The sequence below is a fragment of the Acomys minous genome (assembly GCF_964271855.1).
Source record: "Acomys minous genome assembly, chromosome: 15".
Classification (NCBI taxonomy): Eukaryota; Metazoa; Chordata; class Mammalia; order Rodentia; family Muridae; genus Acomys; species Acomys minous.
In genome coordinates, this window is record NC_140497.1 from 69,185,075 (window position 1) to 69,207,668 (window position 22,594).

Below are 22,594 nucleotides of genomic sequence, written 5' to 3' on the forward strand. Positions count from 1 at the left end.
AAACCCCAAAAGAGTCTAAAATGAAGTGATATAAACTGTTCTTAAATAGTATGCATGATTGACTGGAGGAGTTACTGAATGAATATATATATATGTATCAATCAAAAGTGAGGGATTTTAGAAGATAAAAGATGTTAATTTTCAATAATTTATTAGTAATATTGAAACTGTATTCTAAAACCATGCTATACAAGTAGTTAAGTATAATATAGGACAAGTAAGTGGACTGCATTAAGAACCATGATTTTTTGTTGTTGTTGTTTTTTGAGACAGGGTCTCTCTGGGTAGCCTTGGCTGTCCTGGACTCACTTTGTAGACCAGGCTGGCCTCAAACTCACAGTGATTCGCCTGTCTCTGCCTTCCAAGTGCTGGTATTAAAGGCGTGCACCACCACTGCCCAGCTAGAACCATGAATGTTACAATAAGAGAAAATACAAATATACAAAATAAAAGAAGTAATCCATCATTACTACAGGTGAATTAGACATCTTTGCAGTAACTTTTAAAAAATATCTTATTTATTTTATGTATATGAGTGCTCTGTCTGCCTGTATACCTGCATGCCAGATAAGGGCATTTGAACTAGGTGGTTGTGAACCACCATGTGGTTGCTGGGAATTGAACTCAGGAGCTTAGGAAGAATAAATCTTAACCACTCTTAACCACTGAGCCATCTCTCCAGTCCCTGTAGTAAATTTTAATATTAAACTTGAATATACTTCAGTGGTTCCCAACAACTAATGTTGTAGCTCTCTCCCAATAAGACTTAAAGTGACAAAGACTATGAGGATTATGTCAAAAGAACTCAGAAACTTAAGATTCCACTAAGAAAGATGAACCAATTTCTGTACTATTAAAAATACAATATACAATGAATAAAAACATCATAGCAGTATATTTAAATACACAAGTTTAGTCTCAGCTGCGGGAGGGTCAGGATGACTTCTGGAAAGTGGTAAACAGAAAAGAAGTCAGTGTTGTATGTATCCAGCCTTCTGTATAGGCAGTGTCATCAAGTAATCAATGAAGAGAAAATTTTCTTTCTAAAATATTATTAAAGCTAATAAATGAAGAGAGAATGACAACTACAGTTAATGGATGTAATGAATCAAGGTAATTATGATTAATGGCTAAAATATTAATACAGAGGAGAAAACAGTATTTCCTGTGAAAGTCTTACCATAGGAATTAGATCTAAATTTGACTGTGGATATGACTACCAGCTTATAGGACAATACAAGACAAAAGTATATGCCACAAATATTTTTTTCATCCTCTCTATTTTACTGGATATAGGTCTATGTAGCTCTGGCTGGCCTGGAACTCACTATGTAGAGTAGGACGAGGCTTGGTCTTCAACCTATAGGTCTTCCTCCTTCTTGCCTTCAAAAGTGCTAGAATTAGACATGTGCCAGTATATGTGTCACAAAATGACTACTTTCTTCAATGAATAAATTTTGTCAAGGTGAAAGAGAGTTAAAGAAAAAGTCGCAGTGTATATACATTCTCCTTGGCTCCTGATTAGAACAAAAACACCTTTAAAAAGATTTCTAAAGAAACAAAGCTGAACTTCAACTAGACATTTCGTTTATGCTAGTAAGCTGTCAGGGCAGCACCAACGAACACCTCTTGATCGTCTTTTGGGTAACCCCCTCCTCTGGATTGTGGGCTAGCGTCGTCGCTCTTGCTGAGTGCTTGAGGAAGCCCGCTGTCATACTGTCAGCAGCACTACAGCGACAGGCATACAGCTGTAAAATCAGAGTAACCTCTGGTCCACAGCCAGTAAGGAGCTGAAGTCCGAAGTCCCACAGAGAACAAAGCTGGCTACAAGCATATCTGAGCTTTGCAAACAAATCCTTTGATAAGCTACCCTCAAGACAACTACAGCTCCTACAAATTCTGTCTGAAGCCTTGTGAGAGATCCTAACAGAACAGGCTAAAATATTTGCCAATGCAAACTGGACATAATAAATGATAAACTTTACAGTAAATGATTTTATAATAATAAAAACTAATACAAAAATAATAAATCAAAACATTTTAAGGTGTTAAAATGGTTAAAACAGTGGCTATGTTAAAGATAGATACTAAAATATTGAAAATGATAAAATATCTGAAATTCTTATTAAAAGAATTTAGCAGTTGCAGCCAGTAGGAAATAAAAAGCAAATTTATGAAACACGCATGTACAGAGTTGGTAACCAAAGCTATGGATGAATAATGAGGAATGTATTAGGTAACTCTTTTTATGTTTAAATTTTCAATAAATTAAAAACAACACAGAACTGATCATTCTGTTATGTAAAATGAAGAAACAATAAGACAAAATACATTATTACTACACAATAGCAAAAACAAAATAGTTCATAACAAACCACTTTTCATACTGTGGATGTGTACTCACCTTAATCCCTGCAAGAACAAGATTCTTTGCTATAAAGGAAAAAGAAAAGGAATAACTTAGAATTGCAAATTCATACCAAACACGGCTTCATAGAATTTCTTCATATTTCTGAGTAACTATTAACTATTTTTTACTTGTTAAAGAAAGTTAGAAAAATGAATCAATACAAAGTTGCATAACCATACAATTAAAAGATATCTATTCGGTTTTTTAGTGTTTGAATGAATATACAACGCAACCACAATGAAGCAAGAATGGAATATTAAACCAGGTATGGCGGCACACACCTTTACTCCCAGGCACTAAAGAGGCAAAGACAGAGGGATTTTTGTGAATTCCAGGCAAGTGTGATTTACATAGTAAGTTCCAAACAGCCAGGGTTACATAGTGAGACTGTGTCAATAAACAAAAGAATGACCAAGTGAGAGGCCCTTGTGCGCACGCGTGTGCGCGCACGTGTGTGTGTGTGTGTGTGTGTGTGTGTGTGTGTTTTGTGGAACCATACCTGTGCTACAAAATATTTTGTCAATAAATCTGATCAGCATTTTGAGTCTAAAAGCCTTTAAAGAAAATAAGAGAATAGTCTTTATCTTATGTAGCTCAAAGTATCACAGGAAGAAGTATAAGAAAAAAAAATACTGCTTACCAATTTCCACTCCAAGACCACCCATACCACTTAAGAAGACATGGGATTTGGCCATCTTCTGCATTGCTGTGTCACCAAGAACATATCTCTGTCGACTATATGTAAAACACAATGAAAAACAAATGATTATTTAGTCAAAATAAAATATGCCTTAAAGTTTTGCCAACTAACAGCATGACACTTGATTCTGTCCAGAGCTGTTTTAGATGATTTGTACAGCACTTAAGTTAACCAACTGAATTGCTAACAATATAATAGACTTTGGACAATTAATGCAGTTTGGCACCACGAGCCACATTCTAACAAGGCAGTTAGTATAAACTGTCTCCTTTATGGAATTATGTTAGGTGGACTTGTCACTGTTTCATTCTCTCCTGTTCCTCCGTCTTTTCAGTGGTCACTATGGACCTTTGATTCTGCTTTGTTTTTGGGTTTTTTAAAAAAAGATTTATTATGTAGACAGAATCTTGCCTGTATGGACGCCTGCACACCAGAAGAGGTCACCAGAGCTCATGACAGATGGTTGTGAGCCACCATCTGGCGGCTTCATGTTGAATCCAGGACCTCTAGACCAACAGTCAGCGCATCTCTGCAGCCCAGGCTACCTTGTTTTAAAACTGACTACAGGCACGATTTTGGAGGGGAAAATTCATGTTTTTGTTTTTCAAGACAGGCTTTCTCTGTTCCACAGAGCCCTGGGTGTCCTGGACTCTCTTTGTAGACCAGGCTGGCCTCAATCTTATAGAGCTCCATCCGCCTCTGCCTCCCAAGTGCTGGGATTAAAGGTGTGCACTACCATACCAGGCTAAAATTCAGTTTTTAAAAAGAGAACTGGCCAGAAAATTCCTGACTACTAGTTAAGTTATGCACCCTAGGAACAAGCACAATCAGGTCAGGGATTAAAGAAAAAATTATATATATATATATATATATATATATATATATATATATATATATATATATGCACTGAAAATTAAAAAATGTGTGCTCATTGACATGTCAGCAGCAACAGTTTATCTGAGAGAATTAGTCAGAAACAATAATATAGCAGTCCTTGTAGATAATACTAATGCCAATAAATTCTTAGGAGAACCAGATATAAAAGAGTTTGGTATAAGCAAGTAGTTTTGTATTGCTTTGGTTATAAATATTTACTTCTGAAATTAAAACACTGATACGTGTAACATATATAAAATAATTTGCATATTTGGTATTTCAAAAACCTAGAAGTGTTGTCTAGCTAGTTGAAAACTGTATTTTTATCATTTCCTTCCTTGTTTCCCAGAAGGCAAGTTGATTTACTTATAGTACTGGAGACTGACCTCAGAGAAGGAGTACAATCTACCAACTAGGTGGTATCTTGACCTAAAGCCCAAAATTTTATTTTTAACCAGTATTTATGACTTTAGTCTTAGAAGTAAAATCTACATTTACTCCCACTAAAACTGTTATTGAGTGTGTTTCACCTGTTTTCAACTTTATGTGAATTAGATCATCCTGAACGTGTGTTTGTTTCTTTGAATGAAATTACATTTTTTATTTTCTTCTGAGAGTATAGTTTTTCTCTTTAAAGTTTTTATTTTTGAAATTAAAATTTTACATCATTCTTTCCCTCTGATCTCTTCCGTATAGCCCAGTGCCTCCTTTTACTTTGCTTTCTTGCAAATTCATAGCCTCTAGCATCTTTTTAATTGTTGTTACACTTACACACACACACACACACACACACACACACACACACACACACATTCCTATATATATAAACACAATTCGCTCAGCTTGTATAATGCTGTTCATATGTATATACTTTCAAGACTGGCCACGTGTTATAGATAACCAACTAGGGGACTCTTTCTTAAGTAAGACTATTTTCTCCTACTCTCCCCAACTAAGGCATTCTTTGGTTGCCTATAGTTCTCTGTCTATGGTTGGGACCCTTCCCTCTTCCAAGTTAACATGATATATATGGGGTTAACCACAGGGGCCAGAAGATGGCATCAGATACCCTAGAACTGGAGTTACAGGAGGCTTATGAGCTGCCTGAGGTAGGTGCAAGGAACTGAGCTCCAGTTTTCTACAACAGCAGTATGTGTTCTTCCCCACTGACCATCTCACTAGTCCACACTAATGAGATTTATTCATGTTAGTGCAAATGGTCAGTGATTTTCATTTTTCTGACCTATCATTTGGGTGACACTATTAAGTGGGCATGCCACACAGTAGAGAACGTGACCAATATAAAGATATCATCAAGGCAGTTTACACTGAGCACCTAGCTACCTTTGCTAAAGGAACACTATGTTCTCAGATTTCAATGTAGTAATCCTAATTGTACTTCCTTGGAGCAATACAGAATCATCAATCTATCTTTGAAGACCTATAGATTGTATTCACAATTCAGCATCTTCTCCGCTAACACCTCCAATTCTGTAATTCCTAACACAAAATCATTCCCAGTCCCTTGTAACATTCTAAGTATCTTCTGGATGCACTTCAATGACCTTCATTATGTGTCTATATTATTTACTAGCAACGATATTCCAGGAGGCTGGAGACATGTCTCAATGTTTAAGAGCACTTGCTATTCTAACAGAGAACCTGGATTAGGTTCTGAGTACCCACATGGCAGTTCACAACCATCCATAACTCCAAATTCAGGGGGATCTGATGTCCTCTTCTTACCTCCGCAGGCTCGAGCCACGAAACACACACACATGCAGGCAAGAACATTCCATACATATAGAATAAAAATATCTAATTCTTTAAAAAATTAATACTTGAGGTATTTTATGCATTTACTCTGCAGAGAAGATAGTATAAAAAACTTCATAAGGGTACTTATTATAAGGGTCACATAGTAAATAAATTAAAAAGTGTAAAATACTCAGCAAAATGCCCATGGCCTGCCACTGTGAGATAGATAACCAAACATTTGCATATGGTAAACACACTGAAGTACCAGAAACTATGGGGACCTGCAATACAAAGATGATTATTTGTATTTAGGACTAGAACAGTTCGGAAATAAGGTTCATTTAGGTTGAATTCTAAAGAATTAGTAGCAGTTCAAAGATTCATCAAGATAGGGAAAGCACAGGAATGTGACTCATTTGGTACAATGACTGTTTAGCATGCACAATACCCTGGGTTCAATCCCCAGCACTGCATAAGCTAGGCCAGATGTTGATGCCTAGAATTCCAGCACCTGGGAGCATCCAGAATTCAAGATCATCCTCAGTTATAAATTTATGGCCGGCTTTGGTTACCTGAGAATCTGCTTTGGACCAATGTGAAATAACAGGAATCAGATTTACTCTCCTGTTTTAAGTAACTGGAAACTCAACAAAATAAATAACATCATTAAATAACTGAGATAGCAATCTCTGAAAAAAAAAAGTCATCATCACTCAATCGATCAATCAATTATCTATCTGTGGGGCCGAGGTACTGGGGAAACAGTCTGAACCAGTCCAGAGCAGTAGGGTCAAGTCATGTCCAACAGCAGAAATGTCCTCGACAGTAGGGACCACTCCCTCCCCTGCCCTGGGCCTGCATTTCAAAGTGCACATAGTGCTGGCCCCCCTACCTTTGTCCACACCAGAGGAAGTTAATTACAGATAGCCAGGTTAAACTTCCTCTCTCCTTATACGGTCATGTTCAGAAAGCACCTGGAATTCCACTTCATGCAAATAATGCACCAGCACTTTAGCCTTGGCCGACAATGTACACTCACCCCAAAAGTCTCTACCGACTCCCCAAAGGTTCAAACCGCCTTTGTTTCTCCCCACTTAATGAAGCCTGTCTCCAGAGAACGTTTTCACCATTCTCCTCAGCCATCCCCAGGCCGTTCCTGCCTAGCTTTACCCCTCAGGCCGCTAGTCTGGAGAGGAGGTGGAGTGGGAATGACACCTGTCTGTCTGTCTGTTTACTTATTTATTTATTAGATTGGGCCTCACTAAGTAGCTCTTAGTAAGTAGCTATGTGGATCAGTCTGGCCTCAACTCACAGAGATTTGCCTGCCTCTGCCTCCTGCATGCTGGTTTAATATCTCATCATGCTGAAGGCCTCATTTGAGCTATAACCTGAAGAATTACTAGGTTGCAACAGAGGAAAGGAAATGCAACTGGAATCTGGTGGTCTTCCTAAATTAAAAAGCTATAAATTTAAGAAGCTAGAATTTGGTAAGAAGATGGCTCACCAGGTAAAGGTACCCGCCACCAAGTCTGACGACCTGAGTTCAATCCCTGAGACCGACAGGGTAGAATGAGAGAACCAACTATCTCTAACTATTTGTCCTCTGACCTCCACACCCATGCCATAGCATGAGTGCATACACACAGACACACAGACAAATAAATAAATATTTTAAATATTTAATGAAATAAGAGAAAGCTAAGAATTTTTAAAGTAGAGGACCACAAAGTGGCAGAAGGTTCTCCAACTTAAATTGAGTACAGATTAGCAAACACATGAAGAAAATTCTAAAGCTGGAAGAATCACCTCAAAAGACAAGGAGAATAATCACTACTATTAAAATAGAGCTCCATAAAATTTTGTGTTTTGCTAAAGCTAAGCATAAAATAAATAAAGTTAAACATAAAATATATCACAATATAAAATGCATTAGATCCAGCATTAAGAATATTACATAAGGGGCTAGAGAGATCGCTTAGAGGTTAAGAGCAGTGGCTGCTCTTCCAAAGGTCCTTAGTTGAATTCCCAGCAACCACATGGTGGCTCACAACCATCCACGATGAGATCTGGTGCCCTCTTCTGGCACACAGGCATACATAAATATTAAAAAACAGAAAAGAATATTACGTAAACAGTTAAGGAGCACACTGCTTTCAAGTAATTTAACTGTGTTCCTAAATAATACTAAAGAGTATTTTAGGAATCTAAAATTATGATGCATCTAAAAAAATGTAAAATCTACAAGGTCTAACATCAATTTAAAAAAAGTTATCAGGAACACGAAGCAGGAAAATACAACCCACAATGAACTAAATATAACCAGCAGGTGCACATTCAAGAATAACACAGATGCTTGAACTAAAAGACAAAGACACTGAATCAATTATAAATATAATTAATTGCTCAAGAAGGCAGAAGGAAACAAAAAACCTTCAGAGAATAGAACTACAAATCTAAGATTAAGAACAGACTGGATGGAACTAATGTCACATATGACACTACAAAGACAACCTGAAATTCAGCAACAGAACTTCCCATGGTGAAAATAAATAAAGCCCAAGAAGGTTAGGGTAGTTCACTGGGCCTAATATACATGAAATTAGAATTCCTAAAATAGAACATGGAGAGGAGGGAAAAATATGTGAATGGCTAATACTCAATTTTTTACAGAAATACTAAACTCAGATACTATCATCTGAAAATTTTCCAAATGAGAAATATAAGGAAAACTACCATGGTATATCATACACCACAGAAAGGAGTTAAAACCTTAAAAGTCGCTATAGATAATGGAACGTTATGTAAGGGGAAAAGGTAAGAGTACCTATCATTTGTCTTTCTCTCAGAAAATCAGAAACAGTACTTTTAGAAGTATAGACATTAAAGAAATAAAATAACAGCACCAAAATACAGTGACCTGAAATTCCACACTCACCAAAAATATTCTCAAAATAAAAAGTAAAATAAACCTCTTCGAACATATAAAACCTGAAAAGAAAAGTTGCTAAAAGACTTTAATGTAAGAATTGTTAAGTCACTTAATCAGGCAGAAGACAGTGAGATAAGAATTGGAATTTACAGGAAAACATGGACAATATCAGAAATGAAAAAAGTAGGATAAATACATGGTTTTAACCTTAAAAACTGACTTAAAGATAACTGTTTAAGTGACGATAATGATACAGTATGAATTTACAACACACATAGAACTAAATGTAAGATAATAATAGCCTAAATCTTCTATTAGGAAAAAACTCACACCACTGTTTTATACAAGAGAAGGGGTATTACTTTAACTTTATTATATAAAACTAATGATAATTATACTCAATGAAGTAAAAACTAAAAAAAGAGGGGCTGGTTCAGCAGGTAAAGTATTAGGCACAAGCCTGAAGGAACCCAAGGTAGATGGGGAAATTTCCCCAGATAGCATGACCAGCTGGGAAACAAGCATTTACATGAGTGGGCATAGACATTTCACATTCAAACCGTAACATTCTGCCTCATCTTCAGTCCTAACAGTTCCCACATCACAACAATATCAAAAGTCAACAGCATATTCTGAGATTAAAGGCAAACTCGTAGCTGTGAGCTGCAACATAAAAAACAATGTTACACACAGGTAAGATAAACCAGCAAAATATTTTCACCCTCATACACATAGGGAAGGGAAGGACAGAGTCAAAGCTACACCAAAACTCAGCAGGGCAGACATCTTTGCCCAGCATATGTTGCACATGGTGCTGTGACTGTTACCCAGCACTGCCTGTTTAGACTTTCTGGCTAGAACTACGTGCTCTCTGTTGGCTCTACATGTTGCCTGTGGCTTTCCTATCCAGACACTGCATGTACTGACCCCAGGTCATTCACTGGAGCTTAAGTTTCAGTCTCACAGCTGTAAGCATCACTGTCAGAGGCTGCCTGAAGGGTCCTGACCTTTCCACTCCAAAGCTCATTGCACATAAGTCACCAGTCAAGTGACAGCATTCCTACTATGCTGCTTGGCATGTAGAGACATGACAGGGCTCTTAACGAACGCTAACGCTCCCCTCACAAACATATTTCTTAAAGTATGGAAGTCAAATCTTCTAGATCTTTTCAATTTAGAGGACAGGCTTTTATAGGGAAAAAAAATCTACTCTAGCATTCTAATTTTCTTGAACTTTGTTAGTAAAGTGTGTGTGTGAGTGTGTGACTACTGATGTACGTGTACAAGTCCAAGGGCAACTTCTGTGGAGTTGGCACACTCCTTCATCATGTAGCTGTCAGGCTTGGTGGCAAGCCACTTCTCCTGCCCGGAAGTCACCTCAAGTCATCTACTCCCTCCTCCTGAAGTTTCAACATTACCTCAAAAGTACCACCAAGTAGGGACCTTTAAGTACACGAACATGTGGAAGACTCTTCCTATTCAAGGCATATCTCACATGAAATTCCATTCAAATTATAACTCTCGGTCACCTAGTATCTGTTATCTAATATTGTATTTTCTTGAGAAGTCACTGAAATAATCCTCCTCTAAAATTGAAGGTATAGGAGAAGTAACTGAAGAAACTCCTACACTATCAGTAAGGTTAGTAAAGCCTCTTGTCTACACTCAAGTCATATACTTTCATACTGGACAATAAAATTCTTCTTAGTCCTGTCATTGAAGTCTAAAAAAACTAAGGTTTGCTTTCATAATTTAAAACTTTCGTACTACATATAGTATAAGAAGACCCCACAAAAAACCTCCAATTTTAATTCGAAAGGAACGTGTAGGATTTCCATAGAAAATTCCGCATGGGCACAGTCTTCAAACAGACTCTGAGACTCTGTACTAATGATGAGAAAAGGTGGGTTTCAGTCTCTGAGGTTCTGGGTTTCAGTCTCCGAGGTTCTTACCTGTATAATCCATCATCGATTTCCATAGATTCTGTAGACATGGTAGGCAAATTTTTACTTGTACTAGGGGGAAAAACAACAACAACAAACTTTTAAAGAGCAAATATGGCTTTTAAATATTCACACTCTAAATATGAAATTCAATTGTGCATGAGACCGGCTACTAAATTTCCTAAAGGTCCTTATATACCAAGTGTATGTTTTAGAAGATATCTTTCTTAGATTTAAAGAAAAAAAATGTTTTGAATTTTACTAACTGCTATGTGCAGTGTTTACTGTTGAGATATTTAGAGCCACCAGAGAATAGCTGCATTCACATCATCTAGCTAATAAAGTCAGCACAGTCATACAACATATTATTGTGTGTTTATAATAATGTAATAACGACACCTATGAGACAATAAAAATTCTCCAACTAAGGGGTGGTGATTTGTATTAAATACTATTTCTCAAGCCGATTTTTAGCAACATTGACCTGGGCAGTAAAAATCGTTTCTTACATCCAGTAAATTGTAGCATCCGTTTCAATATGCAGTGTCGAAAGGGAAAAGGTAAAGGCTTATGTTAAATGACCATAATAAATCCACCGCATCTGTATTTGGTATACAGTATCCTTGGGGCTTTATTAATTCTAAGATGACTGAAAGAGAAAGAACCTAAACACTGGTGAGAGTATACCAGGGCCCCAGTCTCATAATTTTGCAGGTTTGGGAACTAAAAACTACAAGACCCTCAGGGGGAAAATAATCCTAAGAGCCTTGGGTCCTCCCTGCGCCCCAGCATCCCCGGTAGTCAACAGGAGGGCGCTCGGGGTGTTGTTCAGACCGCCACTGACTCATCCTGACTCGTGCCCTCAAGTAACAGTTTTCTGAGCGGCGCGGTTGGAGGGAGGGAGGGAGGGAGGGAGGGAGTGCGCAGTGGCGCTACCCGTAAGCCGGGGCTCACGAGGAAAGGTGACAAAGCAACAGGAGCCACAACAGGCCCGTCAGAAGTGGTGTGACCCGACGGGGAAAACCGCTAGACCCTTACCTGCAACCGCGACGACCCAGGCGGAGCGAGCCCTCCCCGGCCGGGCACGAGCGCCCACGCCGCCACACCCACCGCGCTCCCGCCCGCTCGCCCGCCCGCCCGCTCTCCGTGGCTCCACGCGTCCGCCCCCCCCCCCCCCCCGGTGGCCTCCGCGCGCCCCTCAGCCCGCGTCCGCGCCCCTCAGCTTCTCTCCGTCCTAGCCAGCCCGGGACCAGGCCTCTCTCCTCTCACCTGCAGGCTCCCCAGGACGAGCAGGACGCCTCTTCACAGGCGAGCGAAGCCAACGGCTTGGACTGCTCCATCGCCTCCCGAGACTCCGGAGCAGCAAGGGAAGGAGGGAAAAGACGGAGGGCGGTGGGAGGGGCGGAGGAGGTACGAAAGGAGGCGGGGCCGCGAGGGTCAAGGGGCGGGCGACGGCGTCACGAGGGGCGGAGATGGGGGGGGGGGAAGTGCGCCCAGCACCGTGTTTCCCGTCAGCCCCGGGAGACACCTGACTTCCGGTTGGGGAGGGGCAACTTGGGCGCGCTTCCTTGCAGGTGAGGGGCGTGGCTAAGTGAAGGCGACCGAGCGCTGAGGGGCGGACGCGGAACCAAAACACTTGGAGTTACACGTCACCTCCGGCTGTAGGAGCTGAAGGCGCGAGGGAGTCGACTCGACAGCGGCTTAGGTGACAGAGTTTACCTTGCCGGTTCTTGAGTATAACACCTAGAGGAGGTCATTTTCCCCAACAACAACAAAAACAAGACATATCTGGGCGGGGACTCAACCTAAAAGATTTTATATATATATATAGAATAGTTTTGAGCATCTACTACGTGCGCGACGCGGTTACAGAGTTCTATAGGCGAGTGACTTCAGAGCTGTAAAGTTTGCCGTTTTCATTTCATGGGAGGAAACAAAACAAAACAAAACAAAACCGTACAGTTAATGATTTGGTCAATGGCCAGTAACCCAGATTTCCAGCACACTCGTATCTACGGATTCCTCATCTAACTCCGCCCCCCCCCCCCGCCCCCGCCCACTGACTCTTTTTACCATTTTTAAGAAACAATTGTGTGGATTATAACCAGCAGTGTATTTCAAGAAACATCGGCCCTATTTTTAAAAGTGGCATCTACTTTGACTATAGATTATAATACAACATTCTGTGAAGAATATTTTTCCTTCAAATTGTCTTGTATTTTGAGATGAGGGTCCTGAACACCCTACATTATCCTGTGTGTCCATCTCCACACTGTTTCCAAAACTGAGCATCTCAAAAAGCTAGCTTGTGTTATCTAACTGTTTTACCTTGGTTTCATCTGTAGGATAGGGTTTCTTTTTTCAATTTAATTGTGGACCTTTTTTTTTTTTTTTACATTACCATTAAAATTAACTTGGCTATGTCTTATTCTTTCAACGTTCTGCTCTAGCACTGTCATTATTATAAAGAGTTTTGGAGTTTTTGGCTTTTGTTTTGTTTGGACATGTGCATACATGGTGCTAATTTTTGCTTCCCCTCTTTAGTTTCAGGAAACAGATACATTATAATTCATAACAGTAGCAAAATTATAGTTATGAAGTAGCAACAAAAATGATTTTGTGGTTGGTGGTCACCACTACATGATAAGCTGTATTAAAAGGTCACAGCATTAGGAAGGTCGAGAACACAGTCTTAAAGCTTATACTATTCCCCTATGCCACCAGGGGTTTTAGTCAGAGCCTTTAACACACCGGTCCAGAAGAGTATTTAAGATCCAAACCACAGTAGTAGGCATCTTACATTTTATGAAATATTGTATAAATTTTTTCAAACATCATAAAATGGTGATTCAGATCTTAACAGTTTTTTCATGTTTTGCCATCTTTATACATTGGGAAAAATAGATTGTGACTAGACATTTTGACGTTTTATGACATAAGAAAGTATGATAGTATATTTAGAATATTAAAGGATGAATGTATATGCCAATCATTTTTTATCCAGAAAAATCAGCACTAGTGTTCAAACAGGACAAACTGTTATCATCACTTGGTAGCAACAATTGATAAGACTATTGTCTTCATGAATCAATATTAGAGAATATCTTGAGAACCAAAGTAACTAAATAAACTTTTACTTGGGAACAGGCTCAAAGTCTGGGTAGAAAATCACAAACCATTGTTTGTGTTGGCTTTTGTGTTCCTCCTACATCCTTTTGATTATTAATTTCCCCAATTTCAGTTGAAGTTAATTTGCAATTTCTGAACTCGAGGCACCTCTTTCAGCAATATTTTCATTGTCTGTGATATTATACTCCTCATTATTGAACCTAGTACTCTGTTGCTCACTTGTCTGCTAGGCTCTTGTCCCTGGACCATTAGTACAGGGCAGGAACCTGAGTTCTGTAAGTACAAATCCTTCTGAAAAAACCTGAGTTGCAAGGGGCAGACTGAGTGGCTTCTAGCAAGGAGGGAACAAATTGACTAGAGAAACCGTGGATTACTTTTCCAAACAAGTGATTAGCACATATTTATTGTAGGACTTTAGGGAAGCATAAAGTTTAGGAGGCATTAATATGAAGTAGTATTCTGATAGGCTAAAAACAAATAAACAAACGAATAAGCAATCCTCCCCCCTAAAAAAAAATCCTGCTCTAGTTAAAGGGTCTGTGTTAGGTCTGAACTACAACATGGACCCGGGACACCACTTTCATGGAAACTACAATATATGGATGCGAATTAAGTTCACAAATTTCTTGAGTATGGTTTTGCTACTTGTTGAGGGTGGAAGCTATTTCTTTCTTTCTTTTTTTTTTTTCTTTTTTTTTTGGTTTTTCGAGACAGGGTTTCTCTATGTAGCCTTGGCTGTCCTGGACTTGCTTTGTAGACCAGGCTGGCCTCGAACTCACAGCAATCCGCCTGCCTCTGCCTCCCGAGTGCTGGGATTAAAGGCGTGTGCCACCACGCCCGGCTGGAAGCTATTTCTTTTGACAAAGTGATGTGGATCTTCTAACAACAAAGGATAGAGTCATCTTATTGTGGGAAATTCAAACAGTGAAGTGTTTGAAAATCTATGGTTTTAGCTAAAATGGTTTTCTGTGAGTGAAGTCCATAGCTTCTCAAGGCAGAGAATTTTATGATATGATAAAACGCGTTCTTAAGAGCAATTTTACTAACTTTATGTCTGACTTCATCTGTATCTATTACTGCTCTTAGGGAAAATAGAACTTTTTTTTTATTTCCTTACTCCAAGGTGATCTTTGTTTTCCATGGATTTAAGGGAAACTTTGCTAACTTAAAAGGCTATTAGTCCTTGTTATGTGGCGTTAAAAAAAAAAAGTGGCCTGGTGCCTGTCATCTCTTCACCCGTTAATTCTTCACCCTGATGTGGACTGTCTGTCTTCTTTTCTCAGCCTCCGTGCTATGTGTCTGTGTACATGTATGGATATGTGAACGCAGTGGCTACATCCTGTTGTTGTAGTGTAATAATTGAACTGGACCACCAACCTCACAGCTAAGAACTGATTGCTGAAGTCAGGTCGGTTTCGGTACACAGGTCCCTGAACTTTGAGCAAGATCTTTGCCCGAGGGTGTTGTCCTAAAATCTGAGCTGATTGGAAGGTAACTATTTAGTCCAGAGGTAAAAGTAAAGTTTTGTAAAGGAACAACTCTTTATTAAAACCTTAATAGTCATCTACTTATACGGGTTGTGCGCTGGAATGCGTATGCTGCAGGCTGCACATGCTTATGTCACCCAGACTCAGATGTTGAAACTGAACATCCACTGTGATGGAATTTGGAGATCGCTGAAAGCTTAGAGATCCCTGTTATCCTTCAGGCCTTATAAGGGAATAGCAAGAGACATTCTTCCCAGAACCAGAGACGGCCTTTGTGATAGATACCAAATCCCTGGGGACTTTGTAGTTCCCAGGTGACTCAGTTTTGGTCACGTATCATGTATAGCTTCCAGGCAGTGGGCTCACTCAAGTTGTGTAGAAGGGAAAAAAATATAACACAAGATGAAATTAGGAACAATTAACTCAGCTAGAAGAAAATCAAGTAATTTTTGGCCAAGAACAAGAATTAAGGTTCCTGTCCCTAAGCTGCCTGACCAGTGTCCACTTCCTGTTCTCTTCAACATTAATTCATTGTATGCGTTCTTTTTTTTTTTTTTACTTGACTGACACAATATGAAGATCATCTTTCTTACCTTTCTTTTCTCCTTGGTTTGATAGCCCCGATCCTTCAGGTCAGAGAACATCAAATATCAGCAAGCCTCTTACCTCTTGTTGGACCCCACTCAGCATTTCTTCTGAGGGATGGTGCTAAGAGTTTGATGCCCAACAGGGTTCCCTGCTGGTCCAACATGTGGGCCTATAAGTTAGGACCGTATTTTGTGCTGTCTAACCTGCTTCCTCTATTCATAGCTTGAATCTCTCTGTGCCTAAGTGGGACTTCCTTTACTGAATTCTGGCCTGTGCTCCTCTTTATCAGTCTGTGGTTCCCACCTTGAATCTTTCCTGAATAGTGACACCTCTTTCCACTCTTAGTTTATTTTTGACAAAGTTTATTTTTGCTTGCGCTGGCATAAGGAGTCTGTCGTAACTCAGGTATAGCTATACATTATAACTGGTCAATACATAGGATCCTCTGTATGTTGTAGGAAGAGCATAATTAGTGTTGACCAAGAGTGAGGTAACCTACATAGAAAAGGTGAGATGCCTCTTCCTCTTCCAGAGTTTTACCATAGGTTTTCCTTATTATCCCTGATTGGAAATTCTAAAATCTGAAATGTTGCAAAATCCAAAACCTTTTGAGTCTTAGATGCTATACCTGACTTCTTGTGACCGGTTACAGTCGAAACATATGTGTACTAAAAATATTATACAAAATTGCCATCAGGTTATGATTATGACAAATATAAGGTTATATGAAGCAAGTGAATACCATGTTCAGATGTGGGTTTTATATCCAAAATACCTTATTATAAACATTTGTTTCAAACTCTGAAAAATCTAAAAGGTAAAGAAAGTTACTTATGAATAATTGATCACGTTTGAGAGTAAAGACAGTGTCCAGAAAGATGCTCAGCAGGTAAGGTAACTTGCTGACAAGTCTGAGGACCTGAGTTCCATCTCTAGGTCCCACATGGAGGAAAGAAAGAACCAACTCTTGAGTTCTTCTCTCACATCTATACAGACACTGTATCATCCATACGCACATGAACACACACACACACACACACACACACACACACACACTATCTGAACAGATAACTGGTGATTGAGGACAGCTAGAAACTAGATATGGCAAAGGAGGGAATGGATATCGGATACTTCTTTCTTTGTTTCCTCCTCTTCTCTAGAATCCACAATGATCTCCTCTTTTTTTACTCTAGGGTATGTGCCAACTAAAGCTAAAAAAAAAAAAAAAAAAAGACACACTGCGTTAAGAATTCCAGAAGGCTGATTGACTGGTTAGAATTGGTGTGAATGTGGAATGCTCCAGTGGAGGGATTGGTTAGCACGCGGTACTTACACAGCAGTCTATGTGTAGGTGATGCCAATGTTGTGTGAATGTGGAGAGTTGAAGTGCTTCAGGTTGAGAGGCAAGTTATCTTGGGCTAGCTTAGCCCTCTCACTGCTTACTTCTGTGTTGGGCCTAACTTTCTTGTTCAGTCAGATGAAATGCTTTGGAATGCACTGGTAGACTCCTAGCCTCAACTAAGTCAAAGGGTAAGAATGTCATCAGATGGCGTCTAAGGCTTGCAGAGGAGACTTTTCTGCTTTTGTGCAACTCAACCGCGTGTGGTTCCAGCAATGCACTTTTAAGTTTTTTTTTTCATTTATGAGTTTTGTTCTATACCATAAAAGCTTTATGAAAAACAGTTACCACATTGGATCATGCTTATAAGAGTAACTTAAATACATATTCTCAGAGCATGGTCACTCATATTTGGCTCTAGAATAAAGTACTCCTTATTCATTCTCTCTCTCTCTCTCTCTCTCTGTATCAACAGATGCAGAGCTTAAAATATTCCCCTTCTGATCTCCCCACCTCTATACACAGTGAACAGATGCCCTCTTGGCACAAAATTTGTGGTTTCTGCAGGCCCAGGCCTCAGCTCTGCCTTCTGTGTTGCTCAGGGAGAACCGATCTCCTTTGCTTTGACAGTCTCTCCTGTAACAGCACAGTAAGGCTGATGAAAGATGGCCGCCTTAAAGTCAGGGAAGCACTGACCTGTAAACCATAGTCACCAACAGCAGTGCAGCTGTCCTACATGTGAAAAACATTACTCTAATAATGTAGGCAAAGAACCACAGTTTTCTTCAGAGATCACATCTCACCATCTAGTTGATTTGCCTAGCTTAGCAATATCTGCTACAGAAAATGTTTGCAATGGGGTTTTCAAGCAACAAAAATTGAAGCTCAGAGAGGGATAGGTGCAGAGATACAGAGTGAATTGGCATGGATTTCTAACACACAGACATTCAGGACACTGAAACCTGAGAGAAATGGTAATGGACCAACTTAATCTAGCTGAAATTCTGCTTAAGTAATCATGTAGTGGATGCTTAATGTCAGGTCAAGTGTTGTCCACAAATATAAAAAGGACCACTTTCCTAATAGAAGTATAATACTCAGGGTAGAAGGAGATGAAAGCCTGAGCCAATGTTAAGGAAGTTGATGGAGAATGCTAGGGAACTTATAAAGATTTTACCAACTGTCAAGCAAAACAACTTATTTTTAATGTCACCAGCTCAAGAAGAACAAAAAGAGCTGCCCTTAACTCAGCTAATTTGTAAGCCTTATTCAACGTGAGGTCACTGCCGATGAGTCAGACGGGAACCACCAGGAAGTAGTCAGCCTGGAGAGGAGTTTTGAGCCAGAAGAGCTGAGGTGAACCAGCCAGCCAGACGTCAGAAAGAACTAGAAAAGGTGAGCTTGTTCAGCTGGTGAATGAAAGTTACTTTTACAGAATAGAGTACTACTATGCTGAGGAGAAGAAAAATGACAGACAAGTGTCACTGAGATGAGAACTCAGTAACTCAGTAACTCAGTACTGTTTTGGGGGCAATGCCTGATTCTACGAACACTCAATAGATGATGTGTGGATGTCTGAAAAGGGGAAGGCTTCACTTGACAGGGATAAGAAACAAGGCTCTGAGTGATGATGATGATGATGATGATGATGATGATGATGATATGATGTGATTTATTCACTGAACATAGCTGTCAGACTCTGCTATGGGTCAGTCTTTGTGCATGCTGTTTATATGGTAGTCCCAGAATCTCAAATGTGATGGTATAAGGTAGCATTATGGATGCTGATTACACTTCGGTAAGGTTCTGAAAGAGGCCTCATAGCAGTATTGTTTTTGTGCCCCTGTTTTTAAAAAAATGGTTACTCTCTGTCTACTTTGTTAGGCTACTATGTGAAATGAACACAGGAATGAAATGAAATGAAGTGAAATGAAAAATCAGGAATAGAGCCAGATTGTGAAAAACATTTTTTTTTGTTAAATTCATGGAGCCTATGTGTGTAGCCTATGGTAAGACACTGGTTGTGCTGCCAACCTTCTTGTCATATGGCATATGGTCTCTTTCAAAGTAGATCCTCTTATCTTTTCAATTTTACTGGAATTCTAAAGCACTCACCAGAGATAGTCCTGTTCTTCTCCACCTGAGTTCTTTTCAGAGAGGATGGAAAAGCATTTGAATAGTAATGAACATTACAATAAATCAAACTATTAGTGTTGATATTCAGATAATATTAGTGCCCTTATCGAGAACTTGAGTAAGACCAATATGAAGTTATTAGGGTTAGAGATTGAAAGGAAAACTTACAGATGCAGACATATCTTGAAATTTTTCAGTAAAAAGAGAGTAGATAAATGGATCATAGGAGATGAAGCTAAGATATTGCTAAGTATTTCTATTTTTGTGTATTTTGCCATGCTGCTATGTAGCACCAGCTATCCTTCAACCTGCTATGCAGACAAGACTAGCCTTAAACTCCCAGAGATCTCTTTAACTCTGCTTCCAAAATGTCAGAATAAAAAGGTCATGCCACCAATTATGGCTAAGAATTTTATTAAAGATTTCAACCCCCCCCCCTCTTTCGGTGTGTGTGTCTGTCTGTCTGTCTATGGGAGACTGTGTGCATGTGAATGCAGTGTCCTTAGAGGCCAGAAGAGAGCATGAGGTCTCCTTGAGGTAGAGTTTCAAGAGGCTGTGAGTCCTTGATGTTTTTACGGGAACTGATCTAGGATCCTGTATAAAACCAGTAAGGACTCTTAACTGCTGGATCATCTCTCAGGCTTTCTTAAAAGCTATGTATGCTATGCAACTACTATGTAACAAGTGGCGCATTTAGTCTTTATGTTGTATTTTTAATTCTGTGCTATTCAAATTTGTAATATTTACAGTCTCAGTTTTGTTTTGAAAAAGTAATTAGTGGTGATCTCATTTTTTTCTCTATAGATCTTTGGCTTAAGGATGGCCATGTTACAGTTTGATACAGAATAAAGTGCTGAGGATTTAGGAAAGAAAATTACCCAATGAGAAGTTGCCTTTTGAAACGTACAATAGTGACCACCAGCTTCTAGTTGGGAAAGAAAAGTCCAGTATAAGCAAAGGATCTCACTCAAAGTTCTTGGTGAATGAGTTTTGCATGCCTACTTTTGGACATGGTCTGATATGAAAAATGACTATGCCCCTTCTGGTTTGAGAAATCTCAATACTTCTCTTTCCCCTTCCCTTCTCTTCCTTTCCCCTCCCTTCCCCTCCCTTCCCCTCCCTTCCCTTCCCCAATTGACCTTCTTGTCATATGGTCTCTTTCAAATTAGATCCTTTTATCTTTTCATCTACCTCCTTTCAATTCTACTGGAATTCCCTCCCTTCCCCTCCCTCCCCTTCCTCCTTCCCCTTTCCTTCCCTTCCCCCTTCTCCTTTCCTTCCCCTTCCCCTTCCCCTTTCCCTTCCCCTTCCCTTCCCTTTCCCTTCCCCTTTCCCTTCCCCTTCCCTTCCCTTCCCTTCCCTTTCTTTCCTCTCCTCTCCTCTCCTTTCTTCCACTCCCCTCCCTACTTCCCCTACTCTACTACCCCCCCTCTCCTGTATTGTATTTGCTTCCTGAATTCACCCTTCCTTATGCTTTGATACTTTCCTTTCCTTACAGCAGAACACATCTTAGTAAAAGAGTGATGCATATAATAAAGGAAATTCACAAATACAGATTTTATTGTGTTTTCTTCCTATTATAAAAGCAGTATAAGTTTAGTTTGAGACTATGGAACTGTAGATAACCACAAGGGAGGAAAAAAATTAAATCATACTACAGTAAGTAGATAAAATCTTCACATATATCTGGTGTTTCTAAGCATGCATTTGGTTTCTAACATCAAAAATGAAACTAATTATTTTATACTTGACTTTTTCAGGCAATTGTAAGAAAAGATTAAGTTGGCTTGTATTTTATTTCTTTTCTTTTTCTTTCTTCATTAGCAATTAGATCTCTAACCGTTGAGACTGTTTACATTTAGGCCACAAATAGTCTCAGGGAATAGCTCAGTGGTTAAGACTACTTGTTGCTCTTGCAGTAGGCCCAGTTTGATTCTTGGTACTCACATGGCCGCTAACAACTTCCAGTAACTCCAGTTCCTGAGGATTCAGTGCTCTCTGCTGGCTTCTACAGGCACCAAGTACACACATGGTACACAGATACACATTCAGATAAAACATTCGTATACATAAAATAAAAGTAAATAATTAAAAATACAGGCCATAGATAAAATAAATGAATTCTAAAAATGTCTTATAAGTCTAAAATGTAATTTATTTGTGATGGCCATGTAAGTTATGAGACAGATTCACTAAGGAAGTCCTAATTTGGTTCTGTTGTTTATTCTCATTGGAATATAGTGTTTAAGATACCTACCACTCCATCCTACAAGATACTGTTTTCCCTAACAGTCTGAAAATGAATTGATGCAATCAATGTACAATTTTGTTTAGTCTCTTTAACATCTTGAAAAAAAAAAAGAATTGCTTAAGAAAATACAATTTTTCTTTTTTCTTTTTATTGATAACATTCATATTACATCTCAATTGTTATCCCATCCCTTGTATCCTCCCATTCCTCCCTCCCTCCCGCTTTTACCCTATTCCCCTCCCCTATGACTGTGACTGAGGGGGACTTCCTTCCCATGTATATGATCCTAGGGTATCAAGTCTCTTCTTGGTAGCCTGCTATCCTTCCTCTGAGTGCCACCAGGCCTCCCCATCAAGGGGATGTAGTCAAATATGGGGCACCAGAGTTTGTGTGAAAGTCAGTCCCCACTTTCCACTTAATTGTGGATAATGGCAGAGGCAGGCGAATCTCTAAGTTTGAAGCCAGGCTGGTCTGCAGAGTGAGTTCGAAGACAGCCAGGGTTATACAGAGAAACCCTATCTCAAAACACACACACACACTCTCTCTCTCTCTCTCTCTCTCTCTCTCTCTCTCTCTCTCTCTCTCTCTCTCACACACACACACACACACACACACACACATGAAAGAACAAAAGGAAGGAAGGAAGGAAAAAAGAAAGAAAGATGAGAAGAACCAAAATAGAATCTTAATTATCCGACTTATCAGAGTTACTCTGTAGAATATTTTCTTTCTATAAAGAATCTTCATCTTCTATAATAATACAACATATGAATGTAATATCACATTTGGGATACTCTGTTGAGTGACATAACATTCATTTAAAGCACAAGTTTAAAATTGGTGCTATGAACTTTAGTTTAGATCCATATTTCTATTATATGTATAAATCACAATATATTTAATTTTTTAAATTTATTATAATTTATTCACATTACATCTTGATTATTATCTGCTCGCTCTTATCTTTCCATTCCCAACCTCCCTCCCTCTTCTGCCCTATTCCCCTCCCCTAAGCCTCTGGTATGGAGGGGCAGGCCTCCTCCTTCAC

At 39.3% G+C, this 22,594-nt stretch overlaps 1 protein-coding gene and 1 long non-coding RNA gene across 5 annotated transcripts in view; one reads left to right on the top strand and one right to left on the bottom strand.

Moving 5' to 3' along the window:
- UBA6 (ubiquitin like modifier activating enzyme 6) overlaps nt 1–12,035 on the bottom strand; it is a 62,665-nt gene extending 50,630 nt beyond the window's left edge. The window contains exons 1-4 of one of the 3 annotated variants that reach the window (XM_084760527.1): nt 11,886–12,035; nt 10,626–10,688; nt 3,051–3,145; nt 2,405–2,433 (exon numbers count right to left, since the gene is read on the bottom strand). In XM_084760527.1, coding sequence (XP_084616653.1) covers nt 2,405–2,433; nt 3,051–3,145; nt 10,626–10,688; nt 11,886–11,956 — 258 coding nt within the window. In that variant the 5' untranslated portion in view covers nt 11,957–12,035. Of the gene's footprint in view, nt 1–2,404; nt 2,434–3,050; nt 3,146–10,625; nt 10,689–11,125; nt 11,403–11,654; nt 11,731–11,885 lie in introns of those variants that run through there. The other 2 variants (XM_084760528.1, XM_084760529.1) reach the window with 2 other exon arrangements.
- Nucleotides 12,036–12,081: 46 nt separating this feature from the next.
- LOC311585394 overlaps nt 12,082–22,594 on the top strand; it is a 37,667-nt gene continuing 27,154 nt past the window's right edge. For both annotated transcript variants that reach the window (XR_014775212.1, XR_014775213.1), the window contains exons 1-4: nt 12,082–12,321; nt 15,029–15,236; nt 18,376–18,554; nt 20,100–20,274. This is a non-coding gene — a long non-coding RNA (uncharacterized lncRNA). The remainder of the gene's footprint in view (nt 12,322–15,028; nt 15,237–18,375; nt 18,555–20,099; nt 20,275–22,594) is intronic.